The sequence below is a fragment of the Anoplolepis gracilipes genome, chromosome 6 (genome assembly GCF_047496725.1).
Source record: "Anoplolepis gracilipes chromosome 6, ASM4749672v1, whole genome shotgun sequence".
NCBI lineage: Eukaryota > Metazoa > Arthropoda > Insecta > Hymenoptera > Formicidae > Anoplolepis > Anoplolepis gracilipes.
Genome location: NC_132975.1, coordinates 15,608,133 through 15,630,559, shown reverse-complemented (window position 1 = coordinate 15,630,559; position 22,427 = coordinate 15,608,133). Strand labels below are relative to the sequence as shown.

Sequence of the window (22,427 nt, the reverse complement as noted above, 5' to 3'; positions counted from 1 at the left end):
ATTTCTAGAATCTTTATTGGGATTTACAGTAACGCCCTAGAAAATTAAAGAGCGTTTTTGTTGGCCCAATGTCCAACCGTCAAGCCTCTCTATTCAACTATGGCTGAAATCTTCAGGAGCGGTAGAGTGCGAAGAAGTGAGTGTTTGATTGCTTTTATGGTAAGTTTGTGGCATTATAAAGGAAAAACTGTAAAATAGTGTTGCTTGTGTATTTATGCATTTAATACTTTTTTATGGTTAAAAGTGAAAACTAATACTTTTGGCTATTTTGCGAGAATTTATATATATTTTGATCTTTAAAATTTCATTCACACACAGACACACAGACACACACGCACACACGCACGCACACACACATATATACATGTTTTTTAATAATATTTTTTTATTGGGCTTATGTTTTTTATTAATCATAAATAGGAAGAAATGAAAATAATTTTTTTTTTTTTAAATAAACATGAAATACATGTGTATGTTTGATGCTGTTTAAACTAAATGATTTCTAATCTATTTTTTCTAAACTAAATTGACCATATAGATATAGTGTTTGTTTCTACTTTGTTGAAATATATATAAATATATTAAGCCAATAAATAAATAATATTTATTCTTTTTATAATATAGATTACACCATTCACAAAATTATCATAATTTATGGTTATTTGAATAAGCTACTTTATATTTTACTTTATATTGTTATTCTCCTTTAAATAATAAAATTTATATAAAAAGATAATAATATATTTAATATGATTCTTCCAGTCAATTATAGTATAATTATCAAAATAATTTTCTGTGAAAAAATATAAGTATAAAATATAGAAAATAAGCTTTTCTTATAGTTGCATAAGAAATCCTTTTCTTTTGCCAAATGTATTATAATTTACTAGACATATTTAATATATAATTTCTATATAAATATATTTCTACAGATAGTAGGATCGGCTGAATTATGTCACAAGATATCGGAAGGCTTATATCAAAATGCAAGGGAGAAAAGATTGCACATATCTGTGCATCAGTGTGAATCTATTGCTGATGTTGTAAAAGCAAAAATAGATATCTCTGTGGATTTTATTATTTTTGCTTTCGACTTAAGGGTTGCACATGCCTTATCAGAAGTAAGTCTCTTTTTATATATATACATAAGTATGTACTTTTAGCATATGTTATTATGTTATTAATTTTTGTTATTTATCAATTATTAATCAATTATCAATTATTATTAATCATTATTAATTATTTATTAATTATTAATCACTATTAATTGTTGTTAATTTTTTAGATAGAAGCTAATATAGCCATAATAGATGAATACTACATAATCTCTGGTGCAACTTGTTTAGTAAATTGCAATGGAATGTGTAATGTTATGGGATTGATTCACAAATCAAAAGCACTTTGTCACAAGTACAAAATTCGTTTTCTCACTGCTAATGTTTTTGTAAGAGTCTTTATGTATAATGTTAAAGTTTTTTTTTATATATTACAACCATTTCACTCAAACATTTATATCTGAAATTCTATCTTTTATAGGATATGGAAGCTTGTACCTATTTAGGGAGTAGGATCTTAAATATAACTGAAGGACTAATGGGATTAAATAGTGGTATACCAGTTATTGGGACAGTGGCGCAATATACTTAATAAGCAGAGAGTGAAGTACTGTATAGAATTATTCGTACCGGTGATTTACAACGTACTTTATTCAAAGACTAAATGTAAAATTGTCTATACCTATGAGCTGTTCTTCCAGTTGCAATATTGTTCAAATTGTTAAAACGATCTTCTATATTGCAAGATGAAAAAGTCAACTGGTAAGGCATATGCTTCTAGCCAGGAAGACAGCGAGAATGACAGTGATGTAACCGAATGCAGTATTGGGAGTAATTCCACTGCTGGAACTCATCGTAGCGATACACCCACTCGAAGCGCTCGTTACAGACGAAAAGGTCGTCGCAGGAGTAAAACAGCCAAGTACAAGCCTTCTACAGACAAGCCGTTGTACAAATATTGCTGTAACGTCAAGGAAGATCATGGTCAACCGTTATTTGGCGTGCAGTTTAATTATAATTTGAAAGAAGGCGAGCCATTGATATTCGCTTCCGTGGGTAGTAATCGCGTGAGCATCTATGAGTGCCCGCAAAGTGGAAATATACGACTGCAACAATGTTATGCCGATCCCGACACGGAAGAGAATTTTTACACGTGCGCTTGGACGTACGATGACTCTGGGAAGCCTCTGTTATCCGTGGCCGGATCACGCGGAGTCATACGAATTATTAGTTCCGCAACAATGACCTGCATCAAGCACTATATCGGTCATGGGCATGCGATAAATGAGCTAAAGATTCATCCAAGGGATCCAAACATATTGCTGTCTGCATCGAAGGATCACGCTTTAAGACTGTGGAACATCAAGACAGACGTGTGCATCGCGATCTTTGGTGGCGTGGAGGGTCACCGTGACGAAGTATTGAGCGCCGATTTCGATATACGAGGTCAACGGATCATTTCATGTGGGATGGATCACGCTCTTAAACTATGGTCCTTAGATAAGCCGGACATGCAGGAGGCGATAAAGCAATCCTATCATTGCAATCCCAGTCGTAATGGTAGACCTTTCGATTCGATACTCCAACATTTTCCAGACTTTACCACTCGCGACGTTCATCGAAACTATGTCGATTGCGTGAAATGGTTTGGTGATTTTATTCTGAGCAAATCCTGCGAGAACTGCATTGTGTGCTGGAAGCCGGGCAGACTCGAGGACTCGCAATTGCGTAACGGAGAAACGAGCGCAACAGTCATGCATCGCTTCGAATTTAAGGAATGCGACATTTGGTTTATACGTTTTTCCATGGACTTCTGGCAGCGTACGATCGCATTAGGTAATCAGGTCGGTCGCACTTACGTTTGGGATTTGGACATGGAGGAGCCTGGGCAAGCACGTTGTTGGTCTCTCCAACATCCTCGTTGTACTGCACCGATCCGCCAAACTAGCTTAAGCCGGGACGGTTCCGTATTATTGTGCGTCTGTGATGACGCGACTATTTGGAGATGGAATCGCGATCATTGATTTTATTCGAATTTATGTTACTCATTTTATGATAAACGAGACGTGCCTTTGTATGTATATATTTTTTTACTACTTTGACACTATGTAAAGGCAAAATTTTAATTGATTTATTTATAGGGACTTAAAATTGTCAAACGAACGTATCTATGATACATGTATACACACATGATAAATTGCATCCCTAAAAAATGTCTAGTTTTAATATTTATAAAGTATTTCGAATTGGTGATCAACTTAGCTATTGTAATTACTTTAATGGAAAATCACAGTTACATAAATTATGAAAGAAGGTTTAAGTTTTTTAGTTGTGTAATTGAATGAGTCTAAGGTAGAAAATGGTTTGTGTATTTTGTAATATTACATTTGATATATTTATACAAAGCTATAAATTCTTTTATAACTTGCATACATGAACTATTCTAGATTGATATCTGCATTTATATGTAAACTGCCATTAATAAACTCCAACTTTTTTGTAAAAAAAAAAAAAATGACAATTTCAGTGGAGAAATTTTGTATCTATAATAATATGGGATGAATATATAATAACTCGCGACGTTTCGAATTGAAACATATTACATACGTATGACAAAAGTTGCGTCACAGTATCAGCCAATCGCTACGCCCGACAAACGGTTTGACGCATGCATGTAAAAGTAGATAACAGACTTTATTTAGTTTTATTATTAATTATTATTATTTATTATTAATTTTATTTTTGATATTTCCATAAGATATATTTACAAATTTTAATTATATATTTGAATTTCGCGGGTGCATTTGGGACAACTTTTGATTGGCTATTCCATTATGCTGCCGCCATTATGGGCAATGTTACACCTATCTTATTATTACACCATGGATATTACCAGAATAAGTTCCTCCGCCTCTACCAATAGCAACCTTGGTACATGTACCGAACGGTCGCCAAAAATCGTCTTTTGTAAGATAATCAATGAATTAATAGCCAACCAATGTGTATTACTGATATGTCAAATTTTTAAAACTTCATATTTTTATATGAAGTATTTATATTACATATCAACATTATCTTTTGATATAGAAAAATAATTACTGAAGCGTAAGTGTTTTAGGTTAAACAGTTGGTACCATTAGAAGTCACACGTCGCGAATTGCTATTCGCTTATAAGAATTTGATAAGATTATATATTTCAGAGGAGAATGTGCGGTACACGTTACACGTGTCGCACGCTGTAGTTGATATAAGTCTTAGATATATATTTTTATGAAAAAGTATTATACAATTTAAGGTGTATCATAACTTGAACAATAACTTGAACAATAATTGGACAAAGTAAGAAATTTTTCTTTAAATCGTATACATGCAAAATTGCATAATAAGTGAACTTGTATCTTTCTGTAAGAAATATATAAAATCCATAATTTTTTATATTTTGCAGATGAGAGCTTTATTATTTGTAAGTCTATTTTTGATAAGTTCATTTGCGGAGCCTAATGAAATCGATTTAAAGCATTTGAAATGTTTAGGTAAAAACAAATTTCAATTTATGATAACTTACCTTTCCCTTGAATAACTTTGAAATTACAAAGTTATTAGTGGAAAAATAATTGTTGCGTCTCTCAGTTTGTAGGGCAACTATAAAAGAATTACAGATTGAACTATCCAATGTCCCTCCTGACACATTAGTTGAAGTAGGTAGTTACAGAATGGATGCTGAGGGAAATACTAAACACAAAATGGTAAGATGATAAAAAGAAATAATATAAATTATCAACATTGAACAATTTTAAGAACATTTTAACTTTGTGATATTGTAACATTTTGTTTTATTATATCATAATTATTTCATATATTCAGTCATATTTTCATTCTATTGATATAAAATTTGTTATTTCAAGATACCAGTAAGTCGATCAGAAGTATTTATCTCAAATATGTTGGATAATATCTGTGAAAAAATGAAAGATTATGTAAGAGCGACGAAGAAGTCTAACAATCAATTGACAATCTTAAATCTTATGTCTTCACCGGGTATAATGAATCCTCAAATGGGCGAAGTTGACATAATTCAAGATGGTGATTTAAATAAAAGTTTAGAGCATTATGTGAGTACTGCTTATTATATTTGAATATTAATTCAGAACATGTTCTTATTCATTTATTTGTGCTAATGTTTTTAGTGCAGCACTATAGTTGAGGAATTTGAAGACGATATAGTATCATTACATGTTAATGGTATACGCAATAAGAAAAGGAAGCTTTGTACAGAGATTTCAAATATCTGTAATGAAACCTATATTGATGAGGATGATGATGACGATGAGGACGATGAGGATAATTCTGATGAGAGTAATTCTAATAATGTTAATATTGATTTTGATGAAGATAGAGATGAATTGTAAATGCATTTAGAACAATTTCTGGCAAGTGTGAAAATATTACTTATATATGCTAAGATAATCAAAAAAAGATATAAATTCTCAAAGATATTAGATTAAGGTTAATCAATTTAAATAGTTTTTGTTTTGTAAACAATTCCATGCTTAGAATATATATTTTACATTTTGTTATTAAACTATATGTATTATATGATGATATTACCCAATGTTTTATTTTTAATTTTCAATTATAATTAAATGCTCTATATTAATAATATAAAATTACACAGGCACAAACAAAACAAACGGTACATACATATACATAATACATAATAGATAATGTGTACACATGCCTACAACAAAAATTTAAGATATTGCTATGTATTGAAAATTTTTAACAATTTTTCAAAATTATTAGCTATTGCTAATTATACAACAAGTTTATAGAGTAGAAAAATTTATAAATATTTTCAGTATTATGTATATACATTTATCATGCGCATGACAGATTTGAATTTGGCGCGGTTTGTTACTTGCTGTCATGTGATTAATTTTAATTTGCTCGTATTAACGTAGATGGCGCTGAAAACAATCTCGTCTTGAAGAGTAAAGTTTAGCGAGTTTCGTCTGACTTCGTCCCTTCGTCGCAGGTCGCAGGAGACGACATTGTACATTGTAAGCGAATCCAGCTGAAGCCTTTTCCAGCACGTAGCACGTATTTTAACGCGTCGTTGCGTGTGTATGTGCGTGCGTGCGGGCGTGCGTATACGCATGTTCCGCTCGGAGCATTGTACGTTGTACGTACACGCGAGAATGACAGTTGATTTACTCGTTCGAGAACGCGCGTGAGCGTGGAATTGCCACAGGATCGTCCATCGAACATATGATCGTCTTCGAGGTAAAGTAGATCAATTCACTCGGAAGTCGGAAGACGGAAGTGAATAGTGATTCGCGGCTATCGTTATCGGCTTGAGTCTGATTTGAGTGCGCGTATGATTCGTAGAAAATGACGAAGCGTCGTGTTTCGTGTCGGCAGTGAAACTTCCTGAGCGATCAACGAGTGACAATCCGGGCGAGGAACGAAGCGGACAACCATGAGTTCCGTCTGGAAACGTCTACAACGAGTGAATAAGAGAGCCGCCAAGTTTCAGTTTACCGTCTCTTATCATGAAGTCACGTTAGAGACGACGACGAAATGGTGAGGGACTATATAATGATTTATTCTTGGTCACTCGAGCGACAACTTTGTTCATCCTTACTGTCAAATAAGCTATGCCAATAGCTTTTTTATTTATATACGAGCACTTTTGAGAACAAAATTCTATTCTGTTTCATTTTTCTCTGCAATACATTGTTTTCGTTTTCTTAAACATAATTACTCCCAATTATACTTGTAAGAAAAAGTATTGAGAATTTTAGTCTTTTAATGTTTCTCAATAGGATATACTTAATAATTACGTATTGGCAACTTTGTTGAAACATTACGAGTGCTTTTAAGGCAAAAGAAAACTTATGATTTATTTATGTAAATATTATATTTAACGTAAGTGTAAACGTAAATTTATCAATTTTTAAAATAAATTATTATTTTTAAATAAATTATATCGAGTTTCACAAGCTGAGTTTGGGTTTAAGAATGCAATTTGAATGGCATTTTTTTTACTACATGTGCATTTTAAAAAGATGACATAATAATTTAAAATATAATTGCCATCTATTTTATAAAACTACAAAAAAAGTTACATTATAAATCTGCTAAAGCTAAATATTACATTAACATGTTCTTGAGAAAATATAGCGACACATAACATTTTGATAGGAAACCAAACAAACTGAGCATCGTTTGGACAAGACGTAGCAGAAGAGTTAGTTCGGAACCTTTAGACTGGGAGCCAAGTTTGAGCGATCCCCTAAAGGGTACTATTAGTTGGGCAGTTCCTGACAATCACACAGTTTCCGTGACATTATTCAAAGATCCACGAACGCACGAACTAGAAGACAAAGATTGGACATTTGTCATCGAAGATGTAAGCAGTGCACTATACTGATACATCTGTGAAAAAGCTCTTTGTTGCTGTACATGTACATTATCCTGTTCTCGAGCAGGTATCATCGACAGGAAAGAGGCGTCATGTCGCTGCTACCAATATAAATATGAAAAAATATGCAACCCTTGAATCTAGCCAGCAACAGCTCAAACTAGACTTAAAACCAACTTCTAAGAAAATTGTTAGCGCTACACTTGAATGTACTTTGTCATGTGTATTCCTGCGAGAAGGCAAAGCGACGTAAGCATGCAATTCAAATTTATTAATACATTACGAGTTAATTTTTGCACAAGTAGAAACCTGTTATTTTTATTTAAATGTTTCTCAAATAGGTTAATCAAATAATGTATACTAGAGTTTGTATGCTAAATTTTCCAGTCTATTTGATTTGAATTTTGTTATTTATGTTAAATATTTAAAATATATTTTATATTTGGATTCAGTGATGAAAACTTAAATATTTCTAATCTGCCATGCAGGGACGAGGATATGCAAAGTATGGCCAGTTTAATGTCGGTTAATAATAACAGCGACATTGCACCATTAGATGATTTTGATAATGAAGACATACCTGAAGATGTTGAAGAGGTATCGGTAAAGAATTTGGACGAAATATTAGATATCTCGGCTCAACTCGATTTAATGACAAGCAGTCTCACTGAAAGTGAATTACCTAGCACTCCTATAAGTGGTGAGTAATGCGATTATTATTAATATAAATATTTTTCCAAAAATATATTCAATCTATTATTAATTTTAATAACATAATTATTGTTGCCACGATATTAATTTTGCTGCAACACTGTTTCAATCTCAATACTTTAAAGTTCTAATAATATCGAAAATTTTATTTATAATAATCTAGAAATATTTTTCATTTCTTTTTAATATGAGAATCAAATACTGCCACATTTCTGATGTAATATGAGTAGTTGAATTTGAATGCAAATCAACTACGATTAAAAACTTCTACAAAATATGTTTTTAACCAAATTTTAGTATAATTTTATTTATAATTTATAAAATTGCTTTTACTCATTATGTAATGGAATAATTATGCTTGTAATAGTGGCAAGTTTATCAAAGGATGATACAACCCCTGTAAATGATGGGGAGCACTTTATACGTGATATTAGTCTAACTGGAATTGGAGATTCTCTGAAAGAAAAATCACCCATAAAAGACCATGTTGCTGCTGAAAATGAGTATGTATAGTATTGTGTCTTATAAAATAAATGTAAAATAATATAAGGTTACAATAATATTAAATGTTTATTATTTTATTTATTATAAAGAGTGTAATTTTCTATTTTTTCATTTTTTTTAATTAGATAAAAAACAAGAGGAAAATATACATATATGATTATTTTGCTTGTTATATAGTCTAATAATTATGAATATAATATCTTTGTAGTAAAAACATTGAACATAGCACGTTGAGGTTGCCACTGCAGCCATTAGATTTTAAAAAGAATGAGGCAAATGTTCCAAGACTGAAAGAGATTACTCCGGGCCAAGACTTACTGGAATGGTGTAAAGAAGTTACTAAGGATTATCCTGGTGTTAAAGTTACCAATCTGACGACATCTTGGCGAAACGGAATGGCATTTTGCGCAATTATTCATCATTTTAGACCTGATCTGATGTAAGTATTTCTATTATAGAAATTGTCTTAATCGATAATATTGATAATCGTCCCATTCTTCGCGCTATCTTTCCCTAAGAAGAAAATGTCAATCAATGACCTTGACAATTCGCCAGTTATTTTACTCGCGCGTTCCATTAATAAACATTTTGAGATCGTCATTGTTTTGTACCGATCGGTTTGTGCCAACATTTTGAAGATTATTATAGACACTAAAAAGGTCAACGTATTTATATATGTATAAAAACAAATACAACATTTATGATATATAACAATTAATATACAAAGAAGGAAGAGTAGAGACTTTACTATACTTATAATGTATATAAATATAAATTTAACTCATTTTGTAATGAGATATACTTATAAATTATACTTGAATAAATGTTGCCAAAAACAATTGGTGTTAAAAATAAAATAAAATAAAAAAAATTTAAGTGTACAAGTACTTTATTAAAAAGGTACCAAATTATTATTCATGTCACTTTGTGACTTGTACAGTTTCAAATATAATTCTCTATTAATGTATTAATGTATTAAAAAGTAATCATAAATAATCTTGCTACTATTTCATAAATATAGTAAAATTTGATTTTTTAAAGCAAATTGGATAATATTTGAAACAAAAAATTACAGAGACATTGATTCGCTGTTACCCCATGATGTAAAAGGCAACTGCAAGAGAGCATTTGACGCAGGCGAAGCTTTAGGCATACCCAGAGTTATAGAACCAGCAGATATGGACATATTAACTGTACCTGATAAATTGGCTGTGATGACATATTTGTATCAATTGAGAGCACACTTTACAGGCCATGAATTGGAGGTATTTCAATCAAATTCTTTTATATGAATGTCTTTGTCTAGTGATTCTGTTTCTTCTCTTTCTTTTTGTAATGTTGTATTGAGTGCCTCTGACAGCTAGTGTAACACTACTAATCCTATATTGCTTTAAATGAATCATTCTAGGTACACCAAATAGGTAAAACAACAGACGAATCTTCTTACATGATTGGAAGATTTAACACAGACAACAACACAGATGTGAGTGTCCAGTTATTTGGTCAAGAAATTATTAATTTACGGAAGAAAGAACAGATCGATCAGAAAAATAATAAAGCAGATAGTAATCGACGGTAAATATATTTGTTGTGACATTGCATAACTTGCTGCTACAAACTAGAAACATTTGGTCAAAAGATCAAAATTAGAAACTTGCGATTTATTCTCGTAGATCAAATCCATTCGACAATAAAAAAGACGACATCAGTATTGACTCGCTGAAAAATAAGCTGCATTTGAGCCTGAATACGGACAATCAAGATCACGATCAATGTAACAAAGATAAATCACCATCTAGCGTGAAAGAAGTCAAAGACATTATATTGGCCAGTTCGAAAAGCATTCTAGGCAAAGTGTTATCACCAACCAAAGAAAAGTATTCGTCAAGAGAGAAGGTACGTAGAACAAAACTCGAACAAACAGTTCGATATTGCTCCCGATCTTTCAGAGTGTTCTATATGCCAGTTGTATATATATTTCGATTCGTAACTGGTACGCAGCATTTTTTTTTTCATTGTAAGGAAATGAGTACAAATTTATCGCAGAGTAAATCCCCACCGAGAGTACAACAAGCGCAGCAACGTCCGATACTTATGACACGCCGGCAATTAACCGATCCGTTCGGCTCCGACGATGAAGAGGAGAACATACAGATAATCGATGACAAATGGTCACAATCGATTTCGATTAGCAAATCGCAAAGCCCGATCCGTGATGTCAGTATACACGAGATTGCGCAGATTGTCGCTTTTTACGCAGTTCTCTTATTATACCTTGCTACATTAACAATAAACCCATAATAAGCGCGCACTGTTGTATCTCTCTCTTCTTTTTAGCAGTAAAGTGCGTTATTTTTTTTTTTTTTTTTTTATAAATTTTTACTTTTTATTCACTATTGACGTGCAAATTTTTAATTGACTGTGCTTTTTTGCCGACAAATTACGTCTATATCTACATAATACACGCGCCGTAAAGTTGCATGTAAAATATGCATGATGAAAGTGCGCGTAATGAAGATTCTGTGATGTACATTTGTACAGGCTATCTCATAAGCTTTGCATTAAATTCTTTTTAGCAAATATAGTTTTAGTCTTTAATCGAATTTAACAAACATTTAATTTTAAGATTTTGATCCTTCTTACAATTAGTTATTAAGAATGCTTAATGTTAAAAATTTAAATTTTGCAAACAAGTATCTCTGAAAGATACGAAAGCTATCCTATAATGGAGTTTTAAATAATAAGTAATATGCAAAGAAAGGTCACAAATGTGATTTGTGCAAGATAATTTTGTTTTTTCCTTTAAGATTTAAACTTATATTTGTGGTATGTAAGCTCTTTAAAAATTACAAGAGTTTTTTCATCTATATCATAATTAGGATATCTAACTACAATAAAATAAGTTAAACGTTTGATAATTTTATGTGTTGTTTCAATTTTGCATTCCTTTCTTTGTACAAAAAATATTCTTAATCTGAGCTATGTTTTTATCTACGAAGAAGCTTTACAACAATGATGCAAGCAAATTTTATTGATACAAACATATTAAGAATAGTTTTTTATAGGATTTGGTAAACTCTGACGACAGAGGAGGTCGAGGCAGTACAGAATGCCAAGGTGCATCACCGCCATATGGAGAACAACGTTCGCAACACGTAATTAACAAAACTTGTTCTTAATATCGTGTTTAATTCAATGATGTATCCAATTTATGTTTTTCTTTTCTTTTCATATTAGCCATTAGTTAGCCGGCACGACGAATTGCGAGAACGTGCGAGACAACTTTTAGAACAAGCCAGAAACCAGACGAAGCCATCCGGATTTGTTTCCGCCGCGATCAGTCCCGTCGAGGTATTGTATTTTATATATATAGTGTTTATATATAGTACATATTAAGGAATGTCCTAAAATTTCTAGCATTTCTCGAGGCATACAATTATATTTCTATGTGCATGTAATATTTTATAGGCGCAGAACGATGATGAAAGACAACAACAATTGCGCGAAAGGGCGAGACGCTTGATAGCGGAAGTGAAAATGGGCGTAGCTGTGACTCCGAGTCAATTGAATGACGATAATAGCAGTGATAGACGATCGATAGACGACCAGAACAATAGTCCTAGACGTAGCATTACGCCATCGACCCCTGGTGATAGACTCAGCATAAAGGTATTTAAAATAATACGCATCTACTTTTTCGACATTTATAACGCTTCGCTAAGATTACCTATATATATAAGAAATTAATAAATTGTAATTAATTAAATCAACTGCTTAGTCTGAGTATAATGGAAACATCCTGGGAAATACGAGCGTAATAGATGGAGAAAAGAAAACTGGTTCACCTTTGTATTCCTTTTCCAAAATCATAGAACGAATCTCACCCGATAAAGGAAGTCCTGACAGAACTCCGTATACACTTCGTGGGGTACGTTAACTTAATTTGATTAATTTGTTTCTCAAGTTTTATTAATTAAAGAAAATGCGATTTATGATGTATCCAACAACGTATATAAAGTGCTCATTTTTAATTATCAAGTTTTAATAACGATTTGTTTATCTTTTCAATAATATTTCAACATTTTAGTTGGGTAAAGATATGACATCGTATATTCAAAATGAGCTCGAAGCGCTTGAAAGGGAACAGAATCAAATCGACATACAAGCTGGTAAGCTTGAAAAGCAATTGAGAGCGGCCATGGAGAGTGATAACGAAGACGAAACAGAAAGACTGATGTCTCTATGGTTCACACTTGTTAACAAGAAAAACGCACTTTTAAGAAGGCAAATGCAATTAAACATATTGTAAGTGATTTATTGATTTAAGTATTGATTAAGATATTATTCTTTAAATGTTTTTCATTTTGATTGAAAATTGCATAGACAATATTATCTCTCAATTGATGATAAATGGAATTTACTTTTAGAGAGAAAGAAGACGATTTAGAACGACGATTCGAACTTTTGAATCGCGAATTAAGAAGCATTCTCGCGGTGGAGGATTGGCGAAAAACATCCGAGCAAAAAATGCGTGAAAATTTATTGCTGGAGGAGTTGGTGTCTATTGTGAATAAAAGAGACGAATTGGTTCATCATCTCGATACACAAGAGAGAGCGTAAGTATAATGGAGATAAATAGTATAGTTTTATATTTTTCTAGGATTACTAAGTTTTATCTTTTACTGTCCTATATAATTTTCAGCATTGAAGATGATGACGAGATAGAGCGTGATTTATCTCGTGCTGGATTAGCTCAACGAAACAAAAATTGTGTTGTGCAATGAGGAGGATTTATTATCTATCATGTTTTTCTGACACTGTTTTGAAGGTAAAATATTTAACGTTAAATAAAAATATTATTGTGTATAAAATTTAAATTCTATTCTATTCTTTTCATTGATATTTGTTATTGTTCTTAAATCTGACAATTAAATCTCTTAAATTAAATTCATGTTGAATTAAATATAATGTTTAAATTACATTAGTTCTCTCAGTAAAATAAAATAAAATTTTGATTCTTATTTATATTAAAGTTTTATTTCTAAGTTTTTTTATTTTTTTAAATAACATTATTAAATGACATTTTAATCAAAGCATTAATATTTTAGTAAGAAATATAATTTATATTAAATTTTCTTTGTCTGCTGAGATTCTTTTCTCTCAAGAAGATTCTTTTTTTTTTTTTTTTTAAATATAATATGCAAAAGAGCACAAATTTTTAATCAAAAATTCTAATCCCCTTTCCCTTTTACAGGCATGACCCATTTTGCTGCAAAGTTGCCAAAGAGCTGACAAAATTAGAGATTGAGAGTTACATATGGTGTTTCGTGATTCACAGGTTATTTTTAGAAACTCATATTTTTTTTTTATTATACATTATAGGTGAATTGATTTGAAATAGGTTCATACTTTATCTTTTGCTTTTACTATAAATAAAATTAAATTCGTAAAAACAATTCAAAGAAAAATAAGAGGAAAAGGAATTAAAAAAACCAACAAGCATTAGATAAATGTTATCAATGAAATGCGTAAATGCGCTTAATTTTTTTGTACATTCTCGAGTACAGAATGTCGATTATTTCATAGAGTAAGCATTTTACTCGTGTTTTAAGTGGATTGTCGCGCGTTAATAGAATTGTGTGCAAATAGATGAAACAATATGTGTTATCCGGTAAAAAATTATGCAAAATACTTTCACAATTGACTAGATAGCATGATATGATTTATCTTTTTTCAACTAAGAGATAAGATGCGTTTATACATAGCAAAAGTAGAGCAAACGCAAATACAAGGAATAAATGGGAAGAGTGGAAGTTAATAATATTGCCTTTACGAGATTCAAGAAGTAATTACAAAGTTATCTGATATTGTACATTATTATATTATTATTTCGTGCATATTCGTTCAATTACATACTTTCGTATAATTAATAACTAATTTAGGAATATTAATCAAATGCAACTTTTAGTTAATAACAAATGAACCCTTGATGAAATGTCTAATTTAGGCAGAGATTTACTTTGTGGCGTCAAGATATTTAATAGTGAGAAACCAAAGAATTGACAATTTATTACTTTGAATCATTATTTGCGCGAAAGAAATATTTATAACAAATTTGATCGATCATATCGTGTTTCTCTGTGAATATTTTTGATAGCTACTATCGCTCTGGTTAAAATGATTAGTCATAAAGATTGTGGTCAAGACTGCGTTACGAATACTTTGTAACATTATTCTATCTTTGTTCTATACTCCACGAGAATAAAGATAGAATGATTTTTCGAAGCGTTTGATGCGCAGTCTGAACCGCAGCGACAGATATGCGTAAAAAACGATTCCGTAATTGATTTAAATCGATATCGGGCTATAGATTTAAATCGATTCGCGGAGAACGAAACTACATAGATTTATTACAAAAGTTCGGACACGCGTCGGAGTTTTCGGACACGTCGTTTTTATTTATTCGCATCTACTCTAATTGTGCCATATATATATATAAACGTTGACATATATTTTACGTGCTATTTATGTGAGAGATTCGCAGTGCAGAGAGGGATACATTAAAGGTAAATAATTTTACTGGTAGTGTACACTTTTTTTAAAGAGTCGTAATAGGACAATTTTCGTTAAGACTAATTCTTTTTACGCGGTATATTTATGTGTAAGATAGCATTGACTGCAAGTATTTGGAATGAAATGATACGTTATATTTCCAATTGCTCTTTGGCCGTGGACTGTAACATAATAATACGTAAAAAGGAAAAAGAAAAAAAATTAATTTATTTGCTCAAAGATTGATCTTTGTCACGCAAGCACGTATTCTGTTCATCGAATCTCGCGGAAACAAAAAAAATTATGACGAATGTTTTTTATGTTTGGTGCAATTTTCTAGAATGAATCGACAAATATTTATTGCCTCTCTTATCTAACTTTTCTGTAATTGCTGATATTGTCTAAAAAAAAAAATATGCTTCTTGACATGTGATTGTATTCTGTAAAACGGAAAATTGAATGCAGGATTTAACTGCAAAAAAAGCAATACGTGAGAAATAAACATTGAAATTTATTTCTAAAGCACAAAGCTACGTTATTTTATTGTGGTTTGATCATAAAATCACAAAATCAATATTTAAATGTCAAAAAATATTAATTTTCAAATATTCTTCTTTTTATATCGATATCTTGTGTAAAATTTTGAAATTTATGAAAAGACAAAGATTTAAAAAAAAAAAAAAAAAGAACGTGTGTGGAGATTAAATGTTTTATGTATATGTTGTGCTAGACAATCACAATAGATTTTGTCAAAATTTTTCGCCAAACAACTTGAGCAACATTGCGAATGCGTTTGTCATATTGTGTCATTTTATCTGTAAATTTAGCATAACTTTTGAAAGTTGAGAATACCTGCGTCATTTTTCTGTTAAATACTCTATTCAAATATACTAACATATATATATGCAAGTAATTTATATAATTATATAATTATTTCGAAAAGCGTATGATAATGTATACGTCAAAGACATCGCATGAATGCTTGAGATACAAGAATGATACAATTGGGTTACAGCATAACGATCGATTTAATTATACAAAAACATACATAAACGTATATATATATATATATATATATATATATATATATATATATATATATATTTTAAGCAGATCATGTAAAACCGCCCTCCTGAAAGCGTGTACAATTATCAAAACATATTTAGACTATATGTAATTAAAGCTTTGAGAAAAAATTTAGGAAAATGTGTTCCCTGTTGATTATACATGCATACGTATATCTATAACTAAATCATAATACATAATAATATTTTAAATGATTTATCTTCATCTTTAATTCTTGTAATTTTGTTAATTCTAAAAAAAGATGAAACTAAAATTGCGTAATATCGATGAGCTTTAGTTAAGAAAAAAATTTTTGTACAGCTAATACTGAGAAACAAGAGATACATCACATTGCGAAGCGTGATCTCTTATTTATGAGTCGATCTTACTAAAGGCTTATTCTAAGTCCTTAAATAAGGCTGATGCGTAAGCCAAACTCATATATCGATCCCAACTGATTTATTCGTTGTTGAATTATAATTTTTGACGATCGTGCAAACGCGAGGGGATTACATCGTTTCCAAATAAACGATTTAGCAATAATTTATTGTTCTAGTGCCTATGGATATTCGTATGTTTATAACCATACTACCATACATATACCATAGCATATTGAATCGATTATAATTTATTTTATCCTGTATCGCTATATGAAAAGTAATCATCGTAAAGATAATCGTTCTTGCCAATGCTGTAGTCTTGTGAAAATGCGCTGCTCTTTATTTTACTTTGCCGATGTTAATTATAATACTGTATGTGAGACTGCGAACGAGCGAGAAAAGATTATGTATCGCGCATCATTCGCCATTAATAAGGAAAGACTTATATATACAAAGTACTGCAGAAGAAAATAATAAATATGATGTTGATGATACTATACGATTGATGTGAGATATTGCCGTTTTATTTTTATTATAATAATAAAAAGTATATTTGGAACAATCTTAAGGCTTTTATATCATGACGCGTAATTCTTTATTAATGTAAAAAAAAATGTTAAGTGACGTCTTTTGTTATTTAATATTTTTTATAATAAGAAATTACGTCATAATATAAAAGTAAAATATATTTTAAATAAGACGGCATATTTGAAAAGGAAAATAGATCTAGTCTTAAAAAGGAAAAGACAAAATGATGATTGAGATACATTTTTATTAGTGAATATTTTGCAATGGCAGTGACTCTATATGTACACATATCATTACATGTTTATGCAATTTGAATGACTATTTGTCACCTCCGAGTTGGGTGACCGTGACATATTTGGCTGACTATATAAATATCAATTGCATTCTATGCATTACGTGAAACGTTACAAATCTATTTAACTAAATCTATTTAATTAATAATATAACAGCAAGGTACAACTTGTCGATTTATTACGGTCGACTTGTTTCTTTTAAATTTCACAATGAGATGCTTTACCACAGATAAAATTTATTAAAGATTAACCCGTCAGATTTTATACGAGATGAGTTTTTTTTAGTTTCATTCTGAAAAAAATATGTCGAATCTGTGAACGATAGTATTATCGTTTCACAATCTTTATTATTAAATTTATTGCGTATAATAATCTAATAATTAACAAATAATACTCTTGTAGAATTACTTATTACGTTTACTTTTAATTACAAAGTCTTTGACGAACTTTAATATTAATGATCTTTTTCATTAATATTTAATTACAGTTTCACGCAATAAGTATATCATAGAAGTTGAAAACAACAGAGGGAAGGGGACGCATATTGTTTATAATTCATATAATTCAATAGCGTTTTTTTTTTAATAACTATGTAAAAACTCGGTTAGAGTTTATATTTTTTCAACATAGTTTGAAGGAAAAAGACCGGTTTTCCCTTTCAATCTTCCATGCCACCAACCACCTTCATCTGAAAAAATATTATTAATAATCGATTAATGTACGTGTATAAAAAAAAAATTATCCTTTTTGTATGTAAATATAATCACACGCACAATTTTTAATTTGTAATGACAGAAACGAATAACACAAAGGCTATTTTACAATTAGTAAGAAATTACGCGCCGTATCGATATGTTTAAATATTCTCTACATTTCTCTCTTTCTCTTTTTATATTATCAATCAAATTATTATTATTTATTACAGAACAAAATCACATGGGTTGTATCAACTCACGTTCTTTGAGTACTTCTACGATGTCGCCTTCCTTGAGACCTAACTCGTCGAGATCTTGCGGTTCGTAATCGTATAAGGCTTTGACTTTTGGCAAACTCGGTGGTGCCGGTTTTTGGGGAGGTAGTTTTCTATTAGCTACCGCGTACGCGGTATTATCCTCCTTTCTTCTTACGCGATCTAGCCCATCGTTGGTTTGTTTGACGTTCCAAACGTCCTGGGATGTTTGCATTCCTTTATTATGGTGACCGAAAGCGTTATTTTCGCCGTTGAGGGTGGGTAACTTGAATCTTGTAGGTTCGTGCGGTGGCGGCGGCTCCGTAGGTGGTGGAGGAAATTTGAGCAACCCTTCAAATTATTTGAAAAAAAAGACATATATATATATATATATTTTTATGCAAGTGAGTTTAATATGTAGGTATAAATTTGCAAATAATTTTTTTTATATAACTTGACAGTTTCTTAATTTAAAGCGTCGCGATTCTCACTCGTTCTGTAAAGATTTATTTTCAAGTAATTTTTGTAATCTTACACAAGCTATGCACCTTTTCGCGCATTTTACTTATTTAAAGATATTTCTTGGAATCGTCGGAAACTTACCACGCGGTCCAGCATTGGGATTGATAAACATGCCCATCACGGCAGTCTGCGGATTCCGTAGTTTGTTGGGATAGTTTGTTCCGTTTCTCATATCCCTCTGAAGCTGCATAGGTTGAACATTCGGACGATTCGGTGGAATGTTTGGTTTACCGTTTAAAGTAGCTTGTGCAGAAGTCGTAGATCTTACAGCTGCTACCGGACGAATAGGAGGTTTATTTGCCGTAATCGCCTGATTATTCCCAACTATAATTGAAGTTAAATCGCACTGCCGGTTCGGTGCCGAACGAATCGATCTCGAAATGCTATCATTGTGTGAACGAACAAACAATGTTGATCGCTCCGAATTAGGCTCTGAAATGGAAACGGTATCATTACTTGTGTCTAAAAATAAGAAATGTAACAATATATTTTTTTTTATAAATATATATTTAATTTCATTAATATTTTAATTATTAAACACTCAAAAAAAAAAAAAAAAAAAATGATCTCGCAGCTTCAACAAAAATTTTCTAGTTGTAAACAATTAACTGAATGCCTATATTGTCAAGGACAATTATATTTGTGATTAATATTTGGCAATGAAATCTAAATTTTCCAGAGGTATTGCTAGAATAAATTCTATACGTGACAAACAATATTCCAAGAGATACAAAAAAAAGCAGCGATAAATTTTAATCGAGACACATCTAGAAATCTATCTACATTAGCAAAATATTTTTTCCAGTGAATATCAATAATTTGCATGCATATCTGAAATTGACAATCGCGAATTATCCACTGAAGAAATTACGAACAGTGAAAACTCACTTGCTGTGTTTGGTAATCCTGGACCGATACTGACGTTGAGAACTTTGCCGAAAGGTTTTAAAATTTCCTTATCACCGTAATCGGTCTGCGTGAATTTTACATGCCTTGTTCCACCGCCAGCCCAACCTTCCTTCTTCACTTTAAATTCCAAGCTGAAGAAGGAATAGAAATTTATAAATTTTATTTCAAACATCGCTAATATAATGATGTAAGAAATATGAAAAAAGAAAAAACAACCGTACTCGTTGCTAAATTTAACATTCAGAGGATGGCCAATGTCCTCGAGATATTTTTTGCCAAGAACAGATAGGAATTCCGTCTTGAATACTGATTCTAATAAGCTGGCGTAATCCTCCTTCGTATGAATAATTATGAAATTATCCTGGAATGAAAATTATTCTTGAGATGCCATTTTTATTACAATACATATAACATATATATAAATTAATATAAAAGGATAATTACTTGCAACGTGCTTAGCGATACGTGGCTAATTTGATTAAATGCGAGCTTTCTTTTAATAACTTGCACAGATTTACCCTTTTCGGGACCTTTCTTTATTTGCTCTCGACCGATTAAATAAAGATACTTTCCGGTGAGGATGAGATCTCTTCTGCACACCTGTTACATAAATTATTCGCTTTAATGTAACGCAAAGTCTAGTATGATATATATTATTAAATAGATTTCTTCAAAGTAATATTTTTATAGAATACAAGATGTGTTTGAATTAAAGAACGCTCGACTTTCCGACGAAATGATCAAGACTTTCACCTTGAATCTTCTGTCGTATTTCTTCACGACCTCGGCAAAGAATACTTTTTCCCGTCTTCCAAGTAGACTCATTGTCTGTGACTTGCCTTCCAACCCTATGTAATCACCCACGAAATTTCTATTCAGACTTGCCCGTCTCCGTTCCTTATGACCGAAGAGAAGATTAGCGGCTTCCTGTTTCTGTTGTTGTTGTCTCTTCCGGGCAAAGTACTTTTTGAAAGCTTTCTGTATGACTCGCGCATACATGTTGTACTTCCGGTCACGAGTTTCCTCCAACATGAAGAGCTAAGTAGACAGTATAATTATTTAATTAATTCGTTGGACTTGATTCGAATAATTGTCTTTTTGTCAAGTCTGCGAAAGTAATCCCAGGTAGCAAGCACGTGTCATTTTGACGTCGAAAACTGGTCATTTCTAGTTCAATGACGTCACGTGACCAAATAATATCTAATTTAAAACGTCTTTTTTGTGACGTCTTAATGATGTTGTAAAAAAAAAAAACGTCATAATAAGTATTACTATTTTTTAATTAAAAACTCATTAATTTTTTATAATATCTTAAATTATTAAAACAATTTTGTGTATAATTTTGATATTCACAATTCTCTATACCTCTAGGGCTCTAACATGAATTTCTTCTATAACCTGGGACTTTATCATGACACATGATCATGAATCTTTTCCTCTAGCGTGAATTCGTGAAAAGTGAAAAGTTTCGTTAACGAATTCAATATTTCCTTTTTTTACGAGTTGACGTTAGAGGAAAAGATTCATGATCAAATGTCATTAAAACGTCACTAATTAGGTCTAAAATGATTGAAATGTCGTCATCGGTCTGTGACATTAGTCTGTCATTTTTACGTCGTCATATCACGTCATATTTGGTTCGAACTGACCAAATTTTACTGACGTGAAAATGTCGTGTGCTTGCTACCTGGGACGTTAAAAGTAGATCTTTATATATCAAAATGAGGGGGGAAACTTACGGTCTCAGGCGCCTTGATGAAGAGTTTTGATCTGCCGAGCTGATATTGTGATTTGTCGATATGGACGCTCCCTAATATCCACTCTACGCCCTGTTTCTCTTCACCGGGCCAACGAGGCCAAGTTTCTTTAGTGAGAATCGCATATCTGTGTAGAAACTTGGCAAACGTTCTTCTGTAAGCGAACCCAGCCCTGCGTACTCGAATATTTTCTTTCAGACCTAAATATTCCACCTAGATTGCGGAAAATTGTACGATTACTATCGTCTTCCGTTAATTCATCGCCGCGAGGATATCGAACCTCAGATTCAACCGCTTTTAAGCTTTTTAAAAAGTTACAACTGAGTATCCTGGTACTGGGTTTGGCTAAAATTAAGACGTTCGCGTAGTAGATCTTATTTATCTGATTATTATCGATCGCAAAATATAACGTTCACGTAATACGTTCCGTTAGAACATTTCTCTGTGGGCATTCTACTCTATTAAGCTAACTATCATTCTAGTGCAGGCTGTAACGTGAAAACTATGCCGTATATTGACTTTCTCAGAGCAAAATTTCAGCGTTATTATCCGAAGAAGGAAGGAAAGATGGACGTTGTCAGCTTTACGTGTAATCGCTCTGGCATAGTTGATCGAAATATCGTATCGTCAAGCTAAATGAGTGGACTCAATTAACTAAGGAAAATCTCATTAATGTTTTTGTTTTCTCATATTTATTTTCTCAATTTATCAAGTATATACATACTTCCCATACGCATGTGATCAATGTTTACACACATATATTTGAAATATAAAATCC

The 22,427-nt window shown here is 31.6% G+C and overlaps 5 protein-coding genes across 7 annotated transcripts in view; 4 read left to right on the top strand and 1 right to left on the bottom strand.

The window, feature by feature from the left end:
* Positions 1–39: 39 nt before the first annotated feature.
* LOC140667005 (uncharacterized) lies at positions 40–1,674 on the top strand. Its single transcript, XM_072894617.1, has 4 exons — positions 40–159; positions 933–1,121; positions 1,286–1,444; positions 1,537–1,674. The coding sequence occupies exons 1-4, from the start codon at positions 100–102 to the stop codon at positions 1,645–1,647; spliced, it is 519 nt and encodes a 172-aa protein (XP_072750718.1). The 5' UTR covers positions 40–99; the 3' UTR covers positions 1,648–1,674.
* Positions 1,675–1,787: 113 nt separating this feature from the next.
* On the top strand, positions 1,788–3,687 carry LOC140667004 (polycomb protein eed). Its single transcript, XM_072894616.1, has one exon. It carries the CDS (start codon positions 1,802–1,804, stop codon positions 3,077–3,079), a length of 1,278 nt encoding a protein of 425 aa, XP_072750717.1. The 5' UTR covers positions 1,788–1,801; the 3' UTR covers positions 3,080–3,687.
* A 548-nt stretch (positions 3,688–4,235) lies between these two features.
* Sel (canopy family protein seele) lies at positions 4,236–6,639 on the top strand. Its single transcript, XM_072894756.1, has 6 exons — positions 4,236–4,394; positions 4,501–4,588; positions 4,686–4,801; positions 4,961–5,167; positions 5,243–5,485; positions 6,017–6,639. The coding sequence occupies exons 2-5, from the start codon at positions 4,501–4,503 to the stop codon at positions 5,462–5,464; spliced, it is 633 nt and encodes a 210-aa protein (XP_072750857.1). The 5' UTR covers positions 4,236–4,394; the 3' UTR covers positions 5,465–5,485; positions 6,017–6,639.
* On the top strand, positions 6,506–17,190 carry Ehbp1 (Eps15 homology domain containing protein-binding protein 1). Of its 3 annotated transcripts, none has more exons than XM_072894742.1 (18): positions 6,506–6,638; positions 7,260–7,467; positions 7,547–7,728; positions 7,968–8,179; positions 8,558–8,693; positions 8,903–9,133; positions 9,770–9,959; positions 10,103–10,269; positions 10,368–10,590; positions 10,741–10,911; positions 11,760–11,849; positions 11,932–12,045; positions 12,163–12,363; positions 12,473–12,622; positions 12,782–12,999; positions 13,122–13,310; positions 13,397–13,522; positions 13,949–17,190. In XM_072894742.1, the coding sequence occupies exons 1-17, from the start codon at positions 6,535–6,537 to the stop codon at positions 13,476–13,478; spliced, it is 2,868 nt and encodes a 955-aa protein (XP_072750843.1). In that variant the 5' UTR covers positions 6,506–6,534; the 3' UTR covers positions 13,479–13,522; positions 13,949–17,190. The 3 variants fall into 3 exon arrangements, with proteins under 3 accessions (XP_072750843.1, XP_072750842.1, XP_072750844.1); XM_072894741.1 differs by having other exon boundaries at positions 10,717–10,911; XM_072894743.1 differs by lacking the exon at positions 10,741–10,911.
* A 253-nt stretch (positions 17,191–17,443) lies between these two features.
* The window catches only part of LOC140667067 (unconventional myosin-Ie), a 35,894-nt gene continuing 30,910 nt past the window's right edge, over positions 17,444–22,427 (bottom strand). The window contains exons 14-21 of the mRNA XM_072894739.1: positions 21,632–21,862; positions 20,646–20,930; positions 20,337–20,492; positions 20,114–20,253; positions 19,872–20,023; positions 19,065–19,415; positions 18,468–18,812; positions 17,444–18,200 (exon numbers count right to left, since the gene is read on the bottom strand). Coding sequence (XP_072750840.1) covers positions 18,124–18,200; positions 18,468–18,812; positions 19,065–19,415; positions 19,872–20,023; positions 20,114–20,253; positions 20,337–20,492; positions 20,646–20,930; positions 21,632–21,862 — 1,737 coding nt within the window. The 3' untranslated portion in view covers positions 17,444–18,123. The remainder of the gene's footprint in view (positions 18,201–18,467; positions 18,813–19,064; positions 19,416–19,871; positions 20,024–20,113; positions 20,254–20,336; positions 20,493–20,645; positions 20,931–21,631; positions 21,863–22,427) is intronic.